The sequence below is a fragment of the Siphateles boraxobius genome, unplaced genomic scaffold, assembly GCF_051911475.1.
Source record: "Siphateles boraxobius isolate OS27281-9 unplaced genomic scaffold, OSU_SipBor_1 13, whole genome shotgun sequence".
NCBI lineage: Eukaryota > Metazoa > Chordata > Actinopteri > Cypriniformes > Leuciscidae > Siphateles > Siphateles boraxobius.
In genome coordinates this window covers 28,668,204-28,692,216 of record NW_027508733.1, presented here as the reverse complement: position 1 = coordinate 28,692,216, position 24,013 = coordinate 28,668,204, and the positions used below count along the sequence as shown (strand labels likewise).

Below are 24,013 nucleotides of genomic sequence, written 5' to 3'. Positions count from 1 at the left end.
TTCTCCAACTTCCTTATTTTAAGAAGTCATGTCAGGTCAGGTTTACTTCCTCTCGCAAATGACATCCATAAATTGCTCAATAAAACATTAATCTGTTATTCAACCCATATAATAACATGTCCGCCTATATCCTGTTTTTCTGCTGACAGTTTGTTCACTCCAGGGAGATTAAATTTATGCTTAATACGATTTACACTGGATTTGCCTAATGTAGGAGATGTTCCTATAGCTAGAGCATGTCGAGGTCATGGGTTTAATGAAACCTGTGGTTTACATTTTAGATAATGTTGTCTGAAAAATGCACAATTAAGCAGAATGAATTTCTGAATTGTTTGTATAAACATTGTAAGGTAGCATGATGTATTATGTTTTTTGTTGTAAAAAACCCCCTGCTTTTTAGAAAAATTGCCGCATTGAATCCTTCATAAAAACCATTTATGCGTAAATAGATGCGTTGATTTTTTTAAATAATCAATATTATGTAAATTGTTAAAGATGTAAATTGTCGTATTGAACCATTTGTAAAAACATTGTAACGTAAAATGATGCATTACGTTTTTTGTAAAAATCATGCTTGGGTAAACTGTGGCATTGAATCCTTCATACAACCATTTTGCATCAATCGTTGCATTGAATTGTTAATATATATATAAAAAACTTTGTAATGATGCATTTGCATAAATCGTTGCATTAAAATGATGCATTACGTTTTTGTAAAGAAAAATCATGATGTAAATTGCATCGAATCCCTCGTAAAATCATCTTTGACTTTGCATTGATTTTTGTGAAAAACCTTTCTTTCATCAATTGTTGCATTGAATTGTTAGTAATAACCGTGGTAACTTAAAATGATGCATTCATTTTTTTTGGTAAAAATCATGCTGACATAAATTATCGCATTAAATCCTTCGTGAAACCAGTTTTGTGTAAATATTCACATTTAATAAATTTTTTTGGAAAAACAAAACTTATTTGCTATTGATTAAAGAATTTTTATTAAAAAAACATTCTTGCATAAATTGTTTTGATCAATTTTGTTTTGCTCTTAGAGACGAATTGTTCTTCAAATCATTCTTGCGTAAAGTGTTACACTGAATTATCTGTGAAAACATATTTTGTCACATCATCTATCATCTTTTCGAAAGTTTACATACGAAGGGTTTTACGTAAGAATTATGCGGTAATTCACAGTTTTGTAAATATTGCCACATTTGATGTTTCCATTTAAGGACAAATACTTTAGACTGGAGACACATGAATGTTTTCGAATGACAGTTCAGCTGCTAGTTAGTGGTTAAAGTTCACACTTGTTATGGTTGTTAACAAGACCATATTTTAATGTTTAGGTTTCTAAATATGGGTTAAACATTAGTAGCCATATTGTGATCAGAATTAACTTTTGAAAGATGCAACATCCTGTGTGAGACATCTTCCCAGTGTCAAGTCTTGTACACTCAAAAATGATTATCAAGTCTGGAAAACACTGATGGTTTTATGTTTTATGCGACTCGTGTAAGGAAACAGTGGGCGTTACTGTTTTTCACAAACTGCTATCATAACACTTTCATCTTTCTACAAAGCAAATGGAGAGGAAATGAACATTTATTTTGGAATAGGAAATGTTTTTTTTTTGTTGTCATTGTTTTTCTTTCCCTGTCTTTTCTTTGGCTGCAAACGTGAGGGATTGTGTTGCAAAATGTTGCTGAAAAGCTCCTGAAACATTGTGAGACAATCTTCGTAGAGTGAACGTGTGAAAGCCCTCGTCAGTAAAGTTTAGCGAAACTGCTAAAGGACTTTGATGTAAACATGTTTGATGACAAGTGTTCGACTTCCTCTTTTCAACTTCCCTTGTAGACCAGTGGAAAACTACTGAGCAGTTTAGCCAAACAGACAAGCATTCACATGTTTCAGACACTGTCGCTCTGTGGAGATTCGCTTTCTACACCATACTAGTCTTGCTGTACAAGAACTCTGTTCATTTTCACTGAAAAAATGTTCAGAAATGAGAATGTAAAAAAGCTACAGGTTGTTAGGTATGCTAATTAGTTAACTAAGTTACCTTGCCATATATGGTATGAGTTGTGGTAAGATTTAATGGGACAATACAAGTATTTTTACTGTATATTGAAAAAATTATTTAAATCTATATTATATTCAACAAGAAAACATGTATTTACAGTGATGTTTTTTTTTCTGCATGAAAAAAAACATTCTTACATAAATTGTTGTTTTGATCAATCTTATGTAAATTGACACATTCAATTATTTGTAAACAAAATTCTTAGGTAAATTGTTGCATTGAATTCATAAACTGTCACAATAACTGTAACAGTTAACTTAAAAAGCTTTATAAAATACAACACGTGCATTTACAGAAAACTATTGTTAATATTAAGATTTTAAGACGTTTTTAGAGTAGATGGCCAAAAACTGTACAGGAACTTACTGTACAAGATCATTATATTATGGCCTTATATTTTATTATCTGTGTTATTATGGAGGTTATTGGTACTTTTTGGTACTACAAAGCAGATTATAGTAGGTTCAGTAGATTTTGTAATGAAAAAAATAGTGTATGTAATAATAAACTGTATATAATAATAAAAAATGCCATATACTTTCTACATTTACAACAGCTTTTAGCCAGATTTGAGGAAAAGAAACAATTTGCTTGTTTGAAATTTGGTAAAGTTGGGTAAATCATTTGGAGATTTAGATTGTATGTGTATTCCTATTGAATGCATAGAAAATTTTGGTAATGCATCAAAAATTCCAAAAAAAGTTAATCCAAAACCCAAATTGGGCTCATGTGCAGGACAAAAAGCTAACCATAAATGAACAAAGAAAGATAATGTCCGCACACTAAAATCACAGCTCCAATAAACAGCAGATTTATAAATGGCCTAGTTTTGTGGAGCTGTAATCACTTTTCTTTGTTCGATTTAAACTGACGTGATTTGCTGCAATCCACTAAATGATGCAAAAACATTCACATGGCATGTTTGCATCCCAAGCAGAAGCACTCGAGGTGATTGACAGATGATTCACCCGAGGCAATGGGCTGCGCAAGACGTGACACAAAACGCGAAAGAAAAAAAAAAGTGATCTTGTGATCAAATGAGGGAAGTGAAGCGCAAGTGGGGAGTGGTGGAAAATTACAGAAACTTTAGTCAGAGGCCAGAAGCTGTTTTGATACGCAGCAAATGTGATGCTGCATATCGGGGTGGGTAGCATCTTAATTCAGTCAAGCTGATGTAAACACGGGCCATATTCACAAACAACCGCAGCGGGACGCGCTGACAGAACACCAAGCCAGCCATTGAGTTGTTTACAGTCAATTTAGGGTTGTATTAGAGTAAAAGCAGATGTACACAAACAAAATTTAAACCACTTTGCCTAGATGTGCATTTTATCTCAATTGTGTGATTTATCATGTCAAACGTTAGTTTTAATTGACTGATTCCATCCTCAGATAATTAGAAATGAATGGTTTGGCTTACAGAAATAACATCAAACATTGAAATGTATAAGCTGGCTCTTCTGCCTGAATCTGACTGCAGCTTTAATGAGACTCTTCATAGAGTTTCTATTACCAATGGCCTACTTATTCAGACAGCTGATATTAAAGAACATGTTCTTGTGTGAGGTTCAGGTAAAGGCTGTCCAGCTCAAAATGCCTGAGGCGCTGTGATGGTTCCCCTTACCTATCAATGTCACTTGTGTATTTAGCAGACGCAGGTCACACGGCCACAAGTATACACAACTCTGCTGTTGAAGTGCTCTACCAGATGAGCTACAGGAATCACTCTGCAAGCATAAATCGCAACCATAACCAAAAAAAACAAAAAACAAACTTATTTTTAAATGATATATACAGTACCGGTGAAACGTTTGGAAACATAACTATTTTTAATGTTTTTAAAAGAAGTCTCTTATGCTCATCAAGCCTGCATTTATTTGATCAAAAATACAGAAAAAAAACCCCAGTAATATTATGAAATATTATTACTATTTAAAATAATGGATTTCTATTTGAATATACTTTTAAAATATAATGTATTTCTGCGATGCAAAGCTGAATTTTCATCAGTCATTACACTGGTAAAGATTATTGTTGGTTTAACTTAAAAAAGTAAGTTACCTGTTTGCCTTAAAACTTAAAAATGTGAGTTTATACAATGAAGGAGATTGGTTTAATCAACAGAAACTCAAAATATTATGTTATCTGAACCACATTAATTATCTAAGTAGATTTCACAAAAAAAGAGAAAAAAAGGGTTTACACATTACTCCAGTCTTCAGTGTCACATGATCCTTCAGAAAATAATCTAATATGCTGATTTATGATCAATGTTGGAAACAGCTGTGCGGCTTCATATTTTTTTGGAAGCTGTAATACTTTTTTCAGGATTCATTGATGAATAAAAAGTTAAAAAGCACGATATTTATTCAAAATATAAATATTTTCTAACAATATAAATCTTTACTATCACTTTTTGTTTATCAATTTAACACATCCTTGCAATAAAAGTATTACTTTCTTTTTTCTTAAAGAAAGAAGAAAAAATAACCTAACCCCAAACTTCTGAACGTTAGCGTATATTGTTATAAAAGATTTCCATTTTTAAATAAATGCTGTTCTTTTTTTAAACTTTATTCATGATCAAAATGCACAGGTTATATAATAATATCACACAGAACAACAGTTTCCAACATTGATAATAAAGCATCATATTATAATGATTTCTGAAGGATCATGTGACACTGAACTGGAATAACGATGCTGAAAATTCACAGAAATAAATTATATTTTAAAGTGTATTCAAATAGAAAACCATTATTTTAAATTGTAATAATATTTCACGTTTTTTTCTGTATTGTTTTCTCCACCAAATAAATGCAGGCTCAATGAGCATAAGAGACTTCTTTCCAAAACACTAAAAATAGCAATGTTTCCAAACTTTTGACCTGTACTGTATATCCGTCATATGCACACAGCCTATACACAGTATGTAGTGTAGTGTCAGTGCGCACGGCGGCCAGCGGCGGCGCTGTTGAGCGCGAGGAGCCCTGCCGCTGTGATGTTGGTTGGCCGCGCGGTTTAGTGAACACAGGAAGCGGGCGCTTTAAGAAGACGTTCTGCTGCCGCGAATGGGAGGCAGGCCGGTGTTTTTCCACAACTGATGTCTAATGGTCACCCATGTTGAGAGACAAAGGTCAGAAAAAAAAGCTCATAAACTAAATTTACCGCTGCCGCTGTTATTCAGCAGCCAGTCGCCGCACAATACAGAAGGGACAAGACCGTTTCCAAGGAATTAAAGGATATAAACAATAAAGGTAAGGCTATTTTCCTCCTGTTTGCTGTTTGTGTTAGTCTAATATACAGTGATGCGAGACCAAATACGGTTTTATTTTATTTTCTGCTTAATTTAGATCTTTTTTTCAAACATTACTTGAAAATTAAATCTCTTGTTTTAGTTGTCATAGGCTACATGATAAAAAAAAAGAGTAAGACAAGGGATCCAGGAAGTTGTTTAACAGAAGATTCTGTCTCGTGTTATAATTTTAAAGCTCACATTTTGGAAGTTTATACAAAATACAGTCATTATTATTATACTTATATCATTTATATTATTAAAGGCTACTAAAATAATTTATAAAATGTAATACATAATTCTTCCGTTTTTTTATGATTTATGGTGATTTATGAGCCATCTATGTGATCTACTGCTGAATCAATTGCGTTGATGCTGTCACTTGTCATTGAGTTTCTTTCACTCCCACTCCAGACAAATATAACTGAGTGCTGACTGCATGGAGTTAAGAATAGACAGTTTAATGTCTCTCGTTGAAAATCTGTATCCCTGAGGGTTTTAAAAATACGGGTTTACCTGCGATATTCACCTCAACAGCGTCAAGCGGCGAACAAACTTATTAAACGTTATAAATTAACATTTTTCTCACACAAAGATGCGATTCTAGATTCTCACTCATCGTTGAGGAGCGCGGGGCAACAACCTGTTGGATGAGTTCTTAAGAAAAACGCGAATTTGTTTTAAAAGTGTGTTATACGGACGAGCCTCTTCAAAGTTATCGGATGTTGGTTATTTGTGACGCTGGTCTTGTAGGCAACGGTTCACACAAGGACGCACTCGAAAGCGAAACGAAATGGTACTTGAAAGTATCACAATGCGAATTTAAATGGACATTTCACCTAAAAATGAATATTCTATCATTATTTACTCTCCCTCAAGTCGTTACAAACCTGTATGAATTTCTTTCTTCTGCTGAACACAAAATAAGATATTTCGAAGAATGTTTGTACCAGACATTTGATGGCACCCATTGACTTCCATAGTATTTTTTTTTCCTACTATGGAAGTAAATGTGTGCCATCAACTGCTTCGTTACCAACATTCTTCAAAATATCTTCTTTGTGTTCAACTGAAGAACGAAATTCATGGCTTTATGTTTGAACAACTTGAGGTTGAATAAGTAATGACAAAATTATTTTTTTGGGTGAACTATTCATTAAAAAAACGTTCTTGAGTCCGTTTATGATGTTTTTTCCTCTTTTTTTCATGTAAACACGCGCTAGACAGACTGTTGAGGCGCGTCTCAGAATGTTGTCAGCGTCTTGCTAAAAGTCCTGCTGTTCTGAAGAAAACGTTCCCAGCTAAGCTTATAAAAACCTGTCTTGAGACACCTGCGTTCACTGTGAATGCTTCTCTTGATAAATGAACAGGATTGCTTTTAACTTCACACGGCGTATTATAATCGCAATGCTAACTAACGGTCAAATGAAATGATTTTAACAGAGATGAACTTGCAGTGCAGTAGTGTAAAGATAACTAGCAGACAGGTTCACCTCATCTAGTGGCCTACTTAGGATTATGCGGAAGTCAGGGAGTTCACTAGCAGTCAAGAGCTCTGCTCAAACAAACACAAAACAGGATACAGAGTTTAGGTTTCCGTGCACATGCCAGCTTGCATACCTAGCACACTGATAAGGTTAGCCGACAGTTTGCCTTTTGTGACAGATGACTTTTTCTTAGCGAGGATGAGAACCGTTTAGTTATTTAATTTGTTGTCTGTATCTTAGAGTGTCATAAATGAGGACCGCAAATTTGAGCCTATGGGCTACTTTTTAATTGATGTCAATAAAAAAAGTCAGACGTGTTAACAAAGGCAGCAGTGTTTCACAACTACCAGCGAACGGCTCTGCCCATTTAGGCGACCACTTTAGACTTTGAACTCTTTCAGCAACTTTTTTGATCTGGTTGTTTCTCTTTAATAAAGATTTTGAGGCAAATTTCACATCGAGCAGACTGAACTATGCAAAAAAAAAAAAAAAAAAAAAACATGTCAACAATATGCACAAAATGAAGGACATCACCACAGCACAGATTATGAATGCTGCACAGTTCATTGACCCCGTTTAACCCGTTAAAACGTCAATTTCAGCACTTTCTTTTTTTATTTTGACATGCAACAGTCACTGTACCCTTTGTAAATATGCATCTCGGTGCCACATTGTGGAAGATACACATTTATAACGTACTCCAGCTTCATTCTCTGTGCATTTATTGTTTTTTTTTTAATGGCTTTTGTATTGCCACTTGTTGTTTTGGTCAGGCGACAAATATTCCTCTTGAGCAAGCAAGTTGTAAATACACAGGGGTAAAAGTTCTTGGGGGAAACTGAAGACGAATGACAGGAATCTGATCTGGTCTGGCTACAGTATACTGACAAGTTTGACCAATCGACTTGACTTATGGCATAAACCTCCTGCGGATAAGTTATGCTTTTGATGTTTTGAATACAGGATAATTTAAAAATCATTCTGAGCCCATTAATGGTTATGATAATAAATTATACTTTAAGTCCTTCTTTGTATAGTAACAATGTCAATACAAGTCATTTCTCCAATTTATCTTTTATACTAGATCTTTTATAATTTATACTAGGTCTATTTATACTTAGACATGAGAGTGATAACAATGAAGAGCCAACTGTGGATATTCTTTAACTATTAAACAAGGTTGTTCCCTTGAAAGTAGTGCTTAACTCTATCAACTCTTGGAGATTATAATTCACTTATATATTCTCTCATTTATATTGTATATTATATCATAAACCACATGATGACCCTAAATCCACTGGGCTCGATTTTTTTGTCAAATGGGACCATGGGACAGCAAGGGAGTATATTATTTAAAAATGAATAAAAAAGAGAGATAAATCAGTTTATATTTTTAGGACTGTCAAGTTATCTTGTCAACTTAAGATATAGCCCTAGCCTACATTGCAATATATTTTTTAAACCTTTAAATTTGATGATAGAAATAATGAAATAATCACATGTATTATATTAACAACATTGATATTACACAGTATTAATAATTGGTAGTAATGGTAAAAATAAATTCAGTGTCATTCTTATACAATGTAAATATTATCTTTAATAGCTAAATAATAGCTTTACGTGAGACCATAAAAAAACAAATATTTAATTTGGCTTCATATCACTGTTTTTCTCACACGGTAAAATTTGACCTTTATATATGAAATTATATTGCAGCATTTCTATTTTAGGAAGGCTCCTTGCAAGGAATCAGACGGATTAAAAATTTCTGCTTTACAGGACCATAGTGAGACCACATTGACAAGCCCTGCTGCATGATGTACATGATTCAGTATAAGACTAGGCAGTGCATGAGAGCACAATCCATCACGTCATAGATCATGGACAAGTTCAAGTAGTTCAAACTCTGCTATCAACAAATTACTCTAGTGTTCATGACTTCATTTTCATGCATCATTGCTACTTTGTGAGGTTTACATAAATGGCTAAGAGTGTGCTTCTAATGCACTGGACTCAGTTTATGTGGTAGAACGAGTGAGGAAAGGAAGGCATTTAATGTGAGAGCACTCAGGGAAATGTACATGGTTCTATAATAGGGATGTTACGTAATGCGCCAAGTGCCTCGTGCCGACTCTAGACCTGAAGTCTCCCTCGATGGTCGGGACTATGGAGCTCTCCTGCCGTGAAAAATGTGATGGCCCAACAAATCCTAGATGGCTGAGAGCTACAAGACCTATAGATGCGGAAGAACAAATCGCTTCCAATTTGGAGCTTCTTGGAGGTTATATAGATTGATTGTGTATTTCGGAGTGAAGCAACTACTTCTTCCACTGAAGAAATCTTGGGATTCTCGACCAGCTCTGTGCGATTCAAGTATATTGTTTCTATTTGGGAATCAAACAGACCAAGCAGTTAGTGTCCCAAAGACGACTGCCATGTGCAACAATTTTCATAGCATTACGAGTTGTGTGTTAAAAGGGCTAAAAATGCCAGCAGATCCTTTGTTCAGTTTTTTTTAACAAATTGCCAGATCCAAAATTCATTTAAATGGTCCTTTGAGCACAAATCTCTATTGTCCCTTTATCGGGGCTGCTCTGCCAAATGAAAAAAGGCGGAGGGAAACAAGTCATACAATAGCCTTTTGTTATTTACCACATTTAGCCCTATGCAAATGCACTGGGCCTTGAGTTTGCTTCACTACTGACCAGAGTGATTTGTCAGGGAGTCAGAAATCAGGCTCTGTGTTCAAAACAGTTTACAAAAAGTGCATAATTACACTTTGAGTCCTTTGACTACATGTCAAAGTATGTTTAGCTAAGCCACTTGTCTCGAAAGGAAAAGCTATTAATGGCATGAGGCATGACAACAGCCGGGAAACTATCAGCTGTTGAAGTGAAACGCGACAGAGGTGTGGATTGCCGTCCACATGCTCTTGTTTGGCGCGTCTGCGGCTCAGGTTGCCACAAGTGGACGCCGCACATGCAAAGATAAATAGTTTCAGGTAGAACTGTGACGCTTCTGGGGAGTGGAAATTTACCATCGAGCTGGCTGTCACTCGGGTTATCCGCTGCTCCGAAGCTGCGACCAATCTGCTGATTGCTTTTAATTGTCTTAGCCTGTGGGCGGGTCGTGGTGTCACCTCGGCTTACACTGAGCCCTGGAGAGATTTGGGCTGTGTGGTCAGAGGTATGGTGTCTGCTGAGAGAACAACATTGACCAATTGGATTCAGCCATGAAGGAAATGTAAGTGAAAGGCAGTGCATGAGTTAAAGGAATGTTTGGGTTTGCGGATAATCAGAAAGTGGTCAAAGTTGAAGAATAAATGTAAAGATGTGACTTTGTTGGTGTTTGTTATGTTAAATATTAGAAACTTTAGATGAGAGAGGTTTTTACAACTGAATTTGTGTTCAAATATTGCCGTTCACTCATGGGCAAAATAGTGGAAAATAGAATCAATTCAACAAGGTTGTATTTGTTTTTTTTAACCCAGTAGTTTGCTTGTTTTGACTCTCGGACAGGAGTTGGTCACCGCAGTGTTTTGAGTGGAAATAGAAAGTGTCTGGAGGATTTCACCCTAGTTAATTAACAGAATGTGTTTGGGTTGTAGCGTGATGCTAAGCCTTTGAAATACACAGATTTAACCTATCTCAAGGGGATAATTGTAATTTCTTGAGCTTTTTAGACCCTTTTAGGCACTTTCAACAATTGTGTAATAGTCTCGTGTCACCAAGTGAATGCTTGTTTGCTGAAATTGAAAAATAACAGATAAGCATCAGTTGAATGGCAATGGTTTAGTGTTGTAAAAAATAACCAAATTCTTTTAAAGCATTAGGCTAGACCTTAACAAACCTCAGAAGATCAATTTAAATGAACAGCATTAAAATGTAATTGAACTGTTAATCCTGGCATGCCGCCACACTTCAAACTAGTTAGCATGTTTATTCAGTCGTAAGTTTAGTAAAGCAACAGAAAAGAGAATATACTTGTATTTATTGATTTTCAAACACACCATGGATTTTTCCCCCTCCTCTTCTGTCTCCTTGAGAGAAGGTAAAAAAACAGGTTTGTGTTGAAGGAAATGGCCTCACAGTGGGGCTATAGTTTGTTCAAGCGTTGCCAGGCTGTTAAGGGGGTTTGGGATGTTGGAGCTGACTTTGGTATCTGACTCTGTGGGATTCATCTTAGGGGCTCCATGGCAAGTTTGGCGCATGCTTTGAAACAGAAGACGCCAAGCCTGACATAATTACTCCATCCTTGAATAGAATCTTGACAGCATAAACACTGTGTTAGTTAAAGGGACCAGGGCAGGATAAACGCATACCAGTTCTGAAGACAATTTCATGCTGACTGTTAACTAGTTGGTGTTAAGTGCTGACGTGTTTTCCTACTAGTCAGCTATGTGATTATCTCTTGGCATAATTTTATGTTGACTACAGACACACTTCGCCAGCAACAAAGAAATCATCTAATCTTATCAGTTTTACAAATAGGTTTATTGTACTATTGGACGTAGTTAGGTTATTGTGCCTGGTATCAAGATGCAATCTAAAAAGTTGCTTGCAGTTGTGTTGTACATGAACATTTCCTGTATTCAAATCACACAAAACAGCCATTACTTAATCACTTTAACCATCACCTTATCCTCTCGTCGAAACATGTTTCACGTCTTCCATAGCTGCTGTTTAAATTAACTATTCATGTTTGCCCTAATTATACATGTTTTAGAAGGACTTGATCTTTTTATGTCTGAACCTAAGGTCTTTGGGGTTCGGACAAGAGTTTTGACCCTTTGTTTTCTTCTCTGTTAGCATGGCTCAGAAGGAGAAACTCCAGTGTCTAAAGGACTTCCACAAAGACATTCTGAAACCCTCCCCAGGAAAGAGCCCGGGCACAAGGCCAGAGGACGAAGCCGAGGGAAAACACCCTCAAAGGGAAAAGTGGGCTAGCAAGCTTGACTTTCTTCTGTCAGTTGCCGGGGGCTTCGTTGGTTTAGGGAACGTTTGGCGGTTCCCGTACCTCTGCTACAAGAATGGCGGAGGTGAGTGTATTTGTTGATACTTTTGGACTTTGAACACTGATGTGACAGTAGTAAAAACTTCATTTCTTCCTCACCATCATGTCGTATCAAACCCAAATGATTCTTCTGGAGGCTTCTTTATTGCTTTGAAAAACTTGGAAGCCATACAGAAACTCAAGCTCTCATGTTATACAGTACATCTTGGGTTTTCTCATGGGTGTCTCATGATCAATTACAATGCATTTTCAATAAAATATATGTGCAAATGAGATTTCAGAGTGAATAACAGCTTAAATTTTGGTCTGTTTTCAAAGTCATATGGACTAGTTTTAAGGTTGTTATTTTGTTTTTGTTTTTACTTTAACCGTATACATCACTATCCACTTGTGTTATTTGAAAAAAGAGCAGATCAGATATTATAAAAATGATATTCTGTTACAGAATAAAGTTAAACATTTGGACATTGTTCACAAAGAATGCAATTTTCCATTCCAATGCGCTACTTTTCCATTGTCCATTGTAAACGTGCTAGACTGATGTGTATAACCGTTGCGTGAGTCTTGCGTCTTTTTGCAGTCTTGCGCATGACACTGCATTTTAAAAACGCTCAGTTCAACTTTAAAAAAATGTGTTTTGAGACCTTGTGTTTTTCCCCCATTCCATTGTTTTTCAAAGCAAAAACGCGTTTTGTGAGAACAAGTCCTTAGACTTGTACAGGCTGAACTTAATGAGGAATAAGAGTTAAACACTAAACTAGTGGTTAATAGGATATAATAATTGACAGAATTAAGTGAATCTCCTCTTGGTGAATCTTCCTTTTAGGTGCTTTTCTCATCCCATACTTCATTTTTCTGTTCGGCGGAGGACTGCCTGTGTTCTTCCTGGAGGTGGCGCTCGGCCAGTTCACCTCTGAGGGTGGAATCACTTGTTGGGAGAAACTTTGCCCCATATTTACAGGTGAGTGTCTTAATCAAGAAACTTCTTGATTTCTTTACCAGAGAATAAATAGAACGAATTGTTTCGTCCCTAAAATGGCTAAGGGCATGAGGGAACACAAAATAAAATAAATAAGTTAATTCCTGGAACGTTTAACCCTGGTAACGTGATTTATGCGCTGCTGCAAAAGAACACAAGAACAAAGGGAGTTTAAATTGAGAAAAGGAATATGTTTATTCACAACAAAGTGCTCAAAAGAGAGAAACTAAAAAAAGAAAAAAACACAAATACCATACTCGAACTCAATACCTGCATAATCAACTAAGAAAGGAAATTCATGCCTTGATTGGTTTGGACAAATTTTGGCAATCCAAAACTGGAGAAAAATTTGATAAGAGACTTAATTACAACTTTATCAGTAATCGTACGCAAAGGAATGGTCTCTGGATAACGAGTAGCTGAATAGTGAGTACAAATTGATTACCCGATTTCGTTTTAAGGAGCGATCCCACACAATCCACTATTACACTCTCAAACAGCTCACCCAGTGTTGGAATTGGCATGAGCAGGGCTGGGGGATTAGCTTGGTTCGGTTTTCCCATATATTGACAAGTGAGACATGTATGACAAAAGTTTGCTACATCTTTCTTAAGTCCAGGCTAGAAAAAGTGTCGCAAATTGTGGCCATACGTTTTAGTGACCCCCAAATGTCCGGAAAAAACATGATCATGAGCCAGGAAAAGTACGGGAGGGCGATGGGCAGAAGGAATCACCACTTGTTATACTGATGCAACCTCTTCACCCTCAGTAATGTTTGGCTGCCATTTATGCACTAGCAAAGCATCATCTATTATGTACGAAGAACCCTTGTCTTTACCATCCCTTGTTGCAACGAAACATTTTGACAAAGTTTCATCCTTTTTCTGAGCCTCCACAATTTCCTCACGAGTAACTGATAAGTGCAGAAGAACATTGACCTTCACAACTTCAAAGAGTCTTTACTAACAGGATAACCCTGTGCGGCAGTTTCACCAGACTCATCAGCTACACACAAAAAGGTATCATTCAACGCAAAATCGTCACTCTTCTTTTTTTTTTTACTGAGCACGAGTAAGAACGCATGCAGAAAAAAGTTCAGGATATGTCTGGGCTAACTCGTCTGATTCTGGAGTTAACATAGGGTTCTCAACCACTTCTAGTACAGGTAAAACTCTCCTTCCAGCCTGGTCGTTTCCTAAAATAAATGACACCCCTAGAACAGGAAATGCAGGGCACACCCCCACATTCACAAATCCAGTGTCTAAATCAGACTGCACATGTATACAATGTTAAGCCACATTCACAACTTCCATACTGAACCCCTGAACTAAAATACTAGGATCACAAATGTAACTGAGCAGAAAACGGTAACGCATCAGCATATATAAACGAGTAAGCAGCTCCGGTATCATGCAAAATCTGTATTTCTACCTGGCCACTGCTGCTCAGACTTGCCACTGAATGATACAAATCCTCTCAGTAAGAAAGGCTTGTATATATAATCTGGTGACACTTCTGTAGGATTTTCAGAAACAGTTTTCACGAAAGCAACAGACTTGTGCTGTGACGAACTCTGCTGTTTGTGTTTCAGCACTAAACAATCTGCAATTACATGACCTACTTTATGACAATAATAGTACTCACGTCTCTCTTTTGATTGTTCATTAGCCATTTTCGCCTGTTTGTTAACAGGTTTCACCTGTAGCAAGGTGAAGCAACAACAGTCGTGTTTCTATCCGTGCACGCACTAATAAACACATTCTTGTGCCTAAGCTCAAATTCATCAGCGCACACGGTCGCCGTGGCAAGATCAGTGACTTTTTGCTCATTCAAATACAGAACAATGCGTTCCGGCAAGGTTTTCTTAAAATCTTGAAGTAACATTAATTCTCGGAGGGAGGAAAAGTCAGTTACTTTACTTGATACACACCACTTATCAAATAACACCCCTTTCTCACGAGCGGATTCAACAAACGTTTGATTCACACTTTTCTTGTGGTTTCTAAATTTTAGCCGGTAAGCCTCTGGGACCAACTCAAGCGAACGAAGGATAGCTGTCTTGACAATCTCATACTGTAAGCTATCTGCTAAAGAAAGCGTGGAAAAAATTTCCAAAGCCTTTCCTGACAGCCGACGCTGCAACAATAATGCCCGTTCATCTTATAGCCATCTGAACGAGACCGCTATCCGTTCGAAAACTCCAACTCTCGGAACAAGGGCACCAAGGGAAGATTTTTACTTGCATCAAATGCAGCCAAGGCTGTAGTACCTCAAACTGCAGTGTCTACTCACCGAACTAGAAGTGGCTGGGCCAGCAGTGACAGGTGCGAGCTTCCTCTCCTCCATCTCTAACCGCCGCAAGTTCACTTCCTTCTCAGTGTCTATCTCCAGCCTACGGATTTTGAGCCGCAGATCAAATTCGCCCAGGCGCGCTTGCGCTCTCTCCTTCACTTCCATACGGAGTCGGGCGAGGCGAACTTTCAGTTTCGACTCCCCTTTCGATCCCGGCGTGGCCGGAGAAAATGGCTAAAAGGGTGGCAAGACTGCTCGGTGTTCGACCTCGGTCTCCGTCCCAGCGAGTTTCACACCTTCCTCCTCAGCCTTTGTACTTTCATAACTTTGCGCATCATCTGCCTTTGATCTGCTTCTCCCTCCGTCTCTGATAAAACCAAAACATCCATTTCCACTAATCGATGCAATAAAAAATCTTTAATTTCCCTTTTTAATAATCGCTGCCTAACAGAAATTCGGAAGTGGTCAGCTATCGCCATCAATTCATCTTTCCGACATCTCTCAAATGCCTCAAACGAGGGATTCTCTATAAAATTTTGCGCGCACAACGTCATAATTAAATTTACACACAAACCATAGGCCCCCCGATAGATCCACGTGAAAATACCCACATAATCCCTTTATTAATGTGCGACTCAACAATTTTAACCAGCACCCTAACAACGCCTCCAGGGCTTAAGGAATAATAAGGACCCTCTTTTTATTTTAAGAGAGATCCCGGCGAGCCCCCACATTTGTTACATCCCTAAAATGGCTAAGGGGCATGAGGGAACACAACAATTTAAATAGAACACATCTATTTAAACTTTTTTTAACTGACAAAAGTACAAAGAAAAGTTTTCCAATGTTTTCACTTACCAACATAATTGTATTTTGTAAATATGAACAAATTTTGATTTTGATGGCTGCAACACACCCCAATAAAGTTGGGACAGAGGCATGTTTACCACTGTGTCACTTCACCTTTCCTTTTAATTACACTTTTTAATCATTTGGGAGTTGATGATACTAATTGTTGGAGTTTTGCTAGTGGAATGTTTGCCCAATCTTGTCTGATACAAGACAGCCGCTCAACAGTCTGTGGTCATCGTTGCCTGATTCTCCTTTTCATAATGAGTCATACATTTTCCATAAGAGACATATCGGGACTGCAGTAAACAGGCATGCACATCCCTTCTGTGGTGCAGTGTCTAGAAACCACTCAGTTTTAGCATGTGCAGAATGAGGCCTGGCATTGTCTTGCTTCCCAGGAAAGATGTCATCTTGATGGCAGTTTATGTCTCTGTACAATCCAAATATATGCCTCCATGTCAATGGTACCTTCAGAATAATGCAAGTTACCCATACCGTTTGCAATGATGCACCTCAATACCAGCACAGATGTTTGCTTTTGCACCTGTCGCTGGTGAAAGTCTGGTTGGTCCCTTTCGTCTTTGGGACTGAGAACTCGGTGTCCATTTTTTTCCAAAAACAAGCTGAAACATGGACTCATCTGGACATAAATTCTTTGCAATCTTGCATTGAGAAATGTTATTATTTTAATTGTTTGACAATTCTCTCATGATATTTGGCACAAAGTGATGAGCTATGACCCATCTTTGCTTAAAAAGACTGAGAAGCACTTTTACACCCAAACACAATACCATCAACTATTACCAAATCACCTTCTCATTGTGGACTGTTTCAAAAGAGTTGGATAATCTAATTTGGATAATCTTTTCACTTTTTTTTGCTCTCTGTCCCAACTTTTTTGGGGTGTGTTGCAGCCATCAAAATCAAAAATTGTTCATATTTACAAAATACAATTATGTTGGTCAGTGAAAACCTTGAAAAACTTTTCTTTGTACTTTTGTCAGTTAAAAAAAGTTTAAATAGAATTAACAAATCACAGATTCTTGATTTTATTGCATTTTACAAAATTTCCCAACTTTTTCTGATTTGGGGTTGTAGTTAATTCCCAAATCGTTTAACCCTGGTAACGTGATTTAGGCGCTGATGCAAAAGAACACAAGAACAAATGGAGTTTAAACTGAGAAAAGGAATATGTTAATTCACAACAAAGTGCTCAAAAGAGAGAAACTAAAAAAGACAAAAACACAAATAACATACACAGGGAGTAGGAACCTGAGCGGGGCAAAAAAAAAAAAAAAAAGATATAAAAAAACCCCGCATTCTAACTACAACCCCTTCCCAATAAGCTTCTAATACAGCAAGAAAGAAAATAAAAGATACAGCAAACCAAATAAAGTATTCGGCGTTCAACACGCCCTACCTAATCTATGCTACTTAAGAAAACTCAAAACATATAATAGTGGCACCTGCTCCTTACCTAGTGTCTTAACAACACGCTTGCCTAGATGTTGCGAAATGGAAGTCACGTGACATACTTTCCTGGTCACTACTCCCTGGTCGGCTGTAAGACAATATGAAAAGAAAACAAAGACTTTTCAACTTCAACAAAACAACAAACCACCGGGAGAAAAGAAAGTGTTAACTCAAAATATTAAAGGGGGTAACAAAGAATCAAAGAAACGAAAACAAGACACGCCAACAACCCAGCGTGACACCCAGCTCCCTCCGTCTCTCTCTCGCTTCCGGTCAGTGTCAGACTTTTATAGCAGGGACGCCCATCCAGGTGTGAACGTCGCAATGATGATTCACAACCTTAACAGGGGTATAGCGGGGAGGTGAAGGTAAAACAACAGAACACCATATCCTCTGAGCACGTAACACTAATAGTAAAAATAAAAATATTGTAAGCAGTTTATGTCTCTACTAAAAGTGAGCAATGAATACTTAAGATACTAAAAGTGAGCAATGAATACTTAAGAAACATAAAAAATAATATGTGTGGTAAGGATCAAAGAGATCTTTCAGTAGTATATTTAATGGCTGTCAAAGGAGAATAATGTATTTTTGCTGCCAGATGGTGAAGTTATGGCATCTACTAGTGATGTGTCGTTCATGAACGATTCGTTCATTTTGAACGAATCTTTAATATGACTCGGGACTACCGAGTTGTCTCAGAGAGTGATTCGTTCATTTTGTGTCGACCGTGCATGCGCATTGCGCAACATATGGGTTCTGAATCTTTACTGGAAACAGAAATGATTAGTTCATCTCTCTCGAGTCTTCGGGTTCGGGACGGGTCCGAGTCTTTCGTTCTTCCTGTCAGTCCATAGAGACTATGCTGTCAGTACCGGAAAGAGAATTGATTAGTTCATCTTTCGAGCCTCGAGTTCGGGTTCGGCCGGGTCCGAGTCTTTCGTTCTTCCTGTCAGTCCAATAGAGGCTATGCTGTCAGTACCGGAAAGAGAAATGATTAGTTCATTTTTTCGAGTCTTCGGGTTTGAGTCCTTCGTTCTTTTGTCACGTGACTTGTCACCGTATTGAATAGCCTACTAATTTACAACCTTTTTACAAACAAGCACATAGTTAAGGTATTAAATATAATAGTACTTAATTAATGTATAATATATAATAAAACATACCACAGATGCACAAGAAACATTTAGAAAAGAGAAGGACAGGGACAATATAAGATGGAACTTTTATTTTACAGATAATGTTTTGCACATATTTTGTATTTTAATTCCTAAATATAAAACAATATACATTCAGACGCAGTCAATAATACGAATATAATGTTGTATTTGATGCGAGATAACAGCGGTCACGTGACAAAAGAACGAAGGATTTAAAACCCGAACTCGAGACTCGAAGAAAATGAACTAATCCTTTCTCTGTCCGGTACTGACAGCATTGCCTCTATGGACTGACAGGAAGAACGAAAGACTCGAACCCGAACTCGAGACTCGAGAGATGAACTAATCATTTCTCTTTCCGCTACTGACAGCATAGTCTCTATGGACTGACAGGAAGAACGAAAGACTCGAACCCGAACTCGAGACTCGAGAGATGAACTAATCATTTCTCTTTCCGCTACTGACAGCATAGTCTCTATGGACTGACAGGAAGAACGAAAGACTCGAACCCGAACTCGAGACTCGAGAGATGAACTAATCATTTCTCTTTCCGCTACTGACAGCATAGTCTCTATGGACTGACAGGAAGAACGAAAGACTCGGACCCGGTCGAACCCGAACTCGAGACTCGAAAGATGAACTAATCATTTCTCTTTCCGGCCCTGCTGTATCACACACGGCACGGTCGGCCCAGCAGACAGATCCGAGTCAGACACTGGCGAGTCGACAGCTAATGTCTCGAGACACGAGAGGAGAACTAACCTGATAAATATGAAGTTGCAAAGGAAAGAAGGTCTCGGATCAGGAGGTGAGGTGAACTAACAGAATCAGACTGCAATAGCCTGAACTTAAGACCCAACAACTAATCAATTAATAAAACATTTCGGTTTCTTATAATTTGGCTTTGGCTGCATTACCCTATAGTTTATTTTTATTCTTTTTACAAATGTAATCAATATTTTCGTAAGTACTAGATGTGTTGGGATATTTAACATGCCATTTTAATTATATTATGCTGAAATGAACGAAATGACTCGAAAAAAGATTCGTTCTTTTTGCTGAACGAGACTCAAAGATTCGAGTCAGTAAAATGATCCGAACTTCCCACTACTAGCATCTACCAGCAGGGGCAAATAGGGCAATGCTAACCACCCTGACCCCTTGGTAAGGACACAGAGTGGGGTGTGTGTCACAGACACCACCAGCTGTATCTGGGGTGACAGATAGGAAATACATCTCTCTAATGCCAGACCAGAAAATAATGTTTACAAAAATAGCAGTTAGGGTTAACCCTATCTTCCTCACCTCTCAGAGCCACTGACAAGAATGATTTATTTAAAATAATTAGGACTAGTAAATTCCTAGATCATTTCCTATAATTTCACAATTATTGTAACTGCATACGTTTGTATATCTGAACATTTTTACATTTAAACGTAACCAATAAACAATCATGTTCATTTGAGCACATTATCGAGGTATATCACATACTTTCTCCACAGCTAATAGCAGTCGCTAAAGACTCCCGTCAAAGCATGGCTACATCCACTAATTCCTATGGAGATATTAATGTAGACCAAAGCAGATCATATTAACTGAAAAAAACACCCGTGCTATGAAATGTGACACCTATATTTGCTATAACATTGACATGGACCAAGAAAGTTATGTCTACATAGATAAACTTGTCATTGCCACATGTTGAAGGAAATTTTATAGTCTTTAAGGCTCTCACTGTTGGTGTATTTTAATGTCAGCTGTCTGTTAATTGTGGCCTGTCTTCTTACTACTCTAGGGACTAGTAGTAGTTTTATTTTCAGCCTGGCTAGTAGCAGAGACACATCAGCAGCTGTCAATTAATGTATTGGCTAAGAAGGCCAGCTGTTCATGAACGGTAGCTTGCATAATTGGGCAACTCTTCAGCTTGTGTGGTGTAGTGGCTTAAGCTGAAGTCTTACAATCAGAAGGTTGCTGGTTCGAGCCCTACAAACAATTAACTAGTGTACCCTTAAAAAAGGCACCAAAACCCAATCAGAGGATCTGTCCAGCTAAATCTTCCACCAAAATATCTCTAACAAAGAGCATACTGAATCTCACAAAAATGCCTTCTGACCATAGATTCATTACTTATTTAAACGGAGTTTACCAGTGAGCAATCATTACATGCAAACTGCCGAACTACTCGGATCCCTCTGCCAGTGAATGAGGTGACGGCTTTGGTCGGTTTTGGTTTCCAGTCAACCTGGCCAACATTGATTTACTCAGTTCAGACTCTGAACCAATGTCTTACATCACTTTTCTCCAACTCTGGACAAGATTATTCCATGTTTATACAAGAAGGTCTCATAGAAGTTTGTCACTTATTTAGCCGTTCTCACGCTCCACTGGAGCACAACTCCTTTCATTGCTTTCATTAAGGTTATAATAACAAATCGCAAATATTTTGCACACCTACCACATGCTGAGTCAGTCCAGTGTGCCATCAGCTTAATTTTGCCATTTCTGTCTTTGCACAGGTATCGGCTACGCGTCCATCGTGATCGTTTCTCTGCTGAACATCTACTACATTGTGATTCTGGCCTGGGGCTTGTACTACCTGTTCCAGTGCTTTCAGCCAGAGCTCCCCTGGGCAAGCTGCAACAACAAATGGAACACAGAAAATTGCATTGAGGATACTCTCCGCAAGAACAAGACACTCTGGGGAGCTGTGAATGCAACTAACTTCACTTCTCCCGTCACTGAGTTCTGGGAGTAAGTATTGAGAACAAATTAGTTGTACACTTTGAAAGCCATCGAAATCCAGAGAAGTTCTTGTGGAGATTCTCATATATTTATCCATACAGTTCTCCTCAATCACTCCCCAAGAATTTGGAGCTCCATTCCCCTCTTAGTGACATTCTCAATTTAAATATCTATCTTATGGAACTTGCATCATGCTTAATGCCATAGATTATGGGTATTTAACCGTGATACTGGAGATTCACTGCAGCTTTTAGATTCAATCCTGCTCCAACACTACTGGCTGTAATTTTACCCCAAAGAAATCCCACAGACATTGGTTACCTTGTTCAGGTGTGTTTGACAGGACAGTGGGTCTTGAGGAGCAGGAATTAATATCCCTGTGGTAGACAAGGTGTTAATACTTTAACAGACTGAAGGGTCTAAACCAACAATGGGCAATTTTGTATTGCAAAGCTTAGCTCTTTCCCTAATCAAACTTACCTGCATGTAATTCTATCAGGACCACTATCGGCAAATACAATTGACAATTAGCGTATAGTTAGGATTGGCGGTATATTTCTGTTCTGGGCTGGAACTCCCTGCGCATTCCTGCATAAGAGCAGAGAGAGCAGCAATAAACCCCCCTTAGGGTAAACGGAACAGAACCAACATGAATGTATTGCAGATATCATTAATTAATAAAGATTTTAATGTACAGCATAATTTGAGAATTTATTCTGATTCAAAGGGCAATCAGAATCCCAAATCCTGACCGACAAGAGGTGGGGCTGGGGAGGGAGGAGGGTAATTAGCTTCTAAGAAACGCGATAGCTGCTGATAACTGAAGGAGCTTATGGCGCTTTTCCACTGCATGGTACAGCGCGGTACGGCTCAGTACGGTTCGGCGCGGCACGGTTCGGCTCGCTTCGCTTTTCCACTGTGTGGTACGACTCGGCTCGGTTCGCTTTAGCTCGGTTGCTTTTCCACTGCAGTTGAAACCGCTTCAAAGTGGGTGGGATTATGACTGATCGTTATAGTTTATCCGCTCCTCGGCAACCAACAAGAGGAACGTCTGCACTTCTTGTCCACTGACCACGATTCAGCCATTTCTTTTTTGGAAGTTTTTTTCTTCAAGCAAGTCAATTAAGTAGTTTTAAAACAGGTGCTACAGCGGTGGCTGTTACTGGCTATTTAAATCTAGTGGGTTTGATGTCTCGCAAATACAATGACGCTGGTAGTGACAATTCTGTCTGTCTGACCAATCAGTGATCTACAGTGCTTCCACGTCACATTTTAGTATCGGTACGGTACGCTTGGAACCTCAACAGAGGTGGTACCATTTAAAGCGAGCCGAAGCGAGCCGTACCGTACTGTACCATGCAGTGGAAAAGCGCCACAAGTGAGCCGTACTGAGCCGAGCCGTACCGTACCATGCAGTGGAAAAGCGCCAAAGCGTGCCGTACTGAACCGTACCGTACCCTGCAGTGGAATAGCGCCATTATATATGTATACAGTGATAGGTGTCGTATTCCTATAGGTAGATATGTATCAGCTGACACCTATATTTGCTATAACATTGACGTGGACCAAGAAAGTTATGTCTACATAGATAAACTTGTCAGTAACTTGTCAGATATAAAGTCAGCTGATGCGAGCTTGACTAACGTGACCTGCCAGAACTGATGCTACGCTTAATTTTTCAAACAATTCTGAAGACTTGCGTGATATTTTTCAGGTATGTTTGATTAGGGATGCAGGTAAAAGCAAGACAGTGGCCCTCCAGGACCGAAGTTCCTCCTGCAGGAGAGCTATCTTCACGCATCCAACCCCAATTAAACACAAATATGCCCACTAATTTTCCAGAGAGGGGCGATAGAGCAGGTTAAAGCTAAACTCTACAGGAAGGTGGCTCTCTAGATGCGCTCTAAGGGTTGGTCTCCCCTGATTTAACAGAAGCTAGTGGTGGAATTATTACTCTATGGCAGGTTTTCTCAACCCTGATCCTGGAAGACCCCATACACTGCACATTTTAAGTGTCTCCCTAATCAAACACACTGAATTCATCATATAAGCACATTAGAAGAAACTCCAAGACCTGAAATGGACCATGATTTGGCAGTGTTGGGGGTCCTCCAGGACCAGGGTTGAGAAACACTGCTCTATGGCAGGTGTATACAACTATGCTACAATCCTGTAGAGTTTAGCTCCAACCCTATTCAAACACACCTGAACATCTAATCAAGGTATTTAGGAAACGGAAGGCTGTAGCAAGGTTGTCATCCAGGAGCTGGTTGGCTTTACCCCGGCTCTACGATGACTTGTTCTGAGTGGTTCTTAAACACTTCTTCCTCTGTAGAGAACTCATCTGTCCTTTGCGTATTGTATAACTTCTCTGATTATTTAAATGCTAGCTCCTTAAACACCCTTAAGGGCTTCAGAGAGTCTCACCGGCAAACATTCTTTCCACCACAGGCGAAATGTCCTCAGCATCTCCGATGGTATCGAGGACATGGGACATATTAAATGGGACCTGGCTCTGTGTCTGCTCGCTGTGTGGGTCATCTGTTTCTTCTGTATCTGGAAAGGTGTTAAGTCTACTGGGAAGGTGAGCTTGGTTGCATTACATGAATTTTTCAACTTCAGTCAGTTAATTTAAGG

General features: G+C 38.3%; 1 protein-coding gene across 2 annotated transcripts in view; it reads left to right on the top strand.

The window, feature by feature from the left end:
• Positions 1 to 5,103: 5,103 nt before the first annotated feature.
• Positions 5,104 to 24,013, top strand: part of slc6a6b (solute carrier family 6 member 6b) — a 32,104-nt gene continuing 13,194 nt past the window's right edge. The window contains exons 1-5 of one of the 2 annotated variants that reach the window (XM_077226927.1): positions 5,104 to 5,337; positions 11,674 to 11,903; positions 12,705 to 12,839; positions 21,151 to 21,385; positions 23,828 to 23,960. In XM_077226927.1, the coding sequence (XP_077083042.1) occupies positions 11,675 to 11,903; positions 12,705 to 12,839; positions 21,151 to 21,385; positions 23,828 to 23,960 (732 nt within the window). In that variant the 5' untranslated portion in view covers positions 5,104 to 5,337; position 11,674. Of the gene's footprint in view, positions 5,338 to 10,014; positions 10,109 to 11,673; positions 11,904 to 12,704; positions 12,840 to 21,150; positions 21,386 to 23,827; positions 23,961 to 24,013 lie in introns of those variants that run through there. The other variant, XM_077226926.1, reaches the window with a different exon arrangement.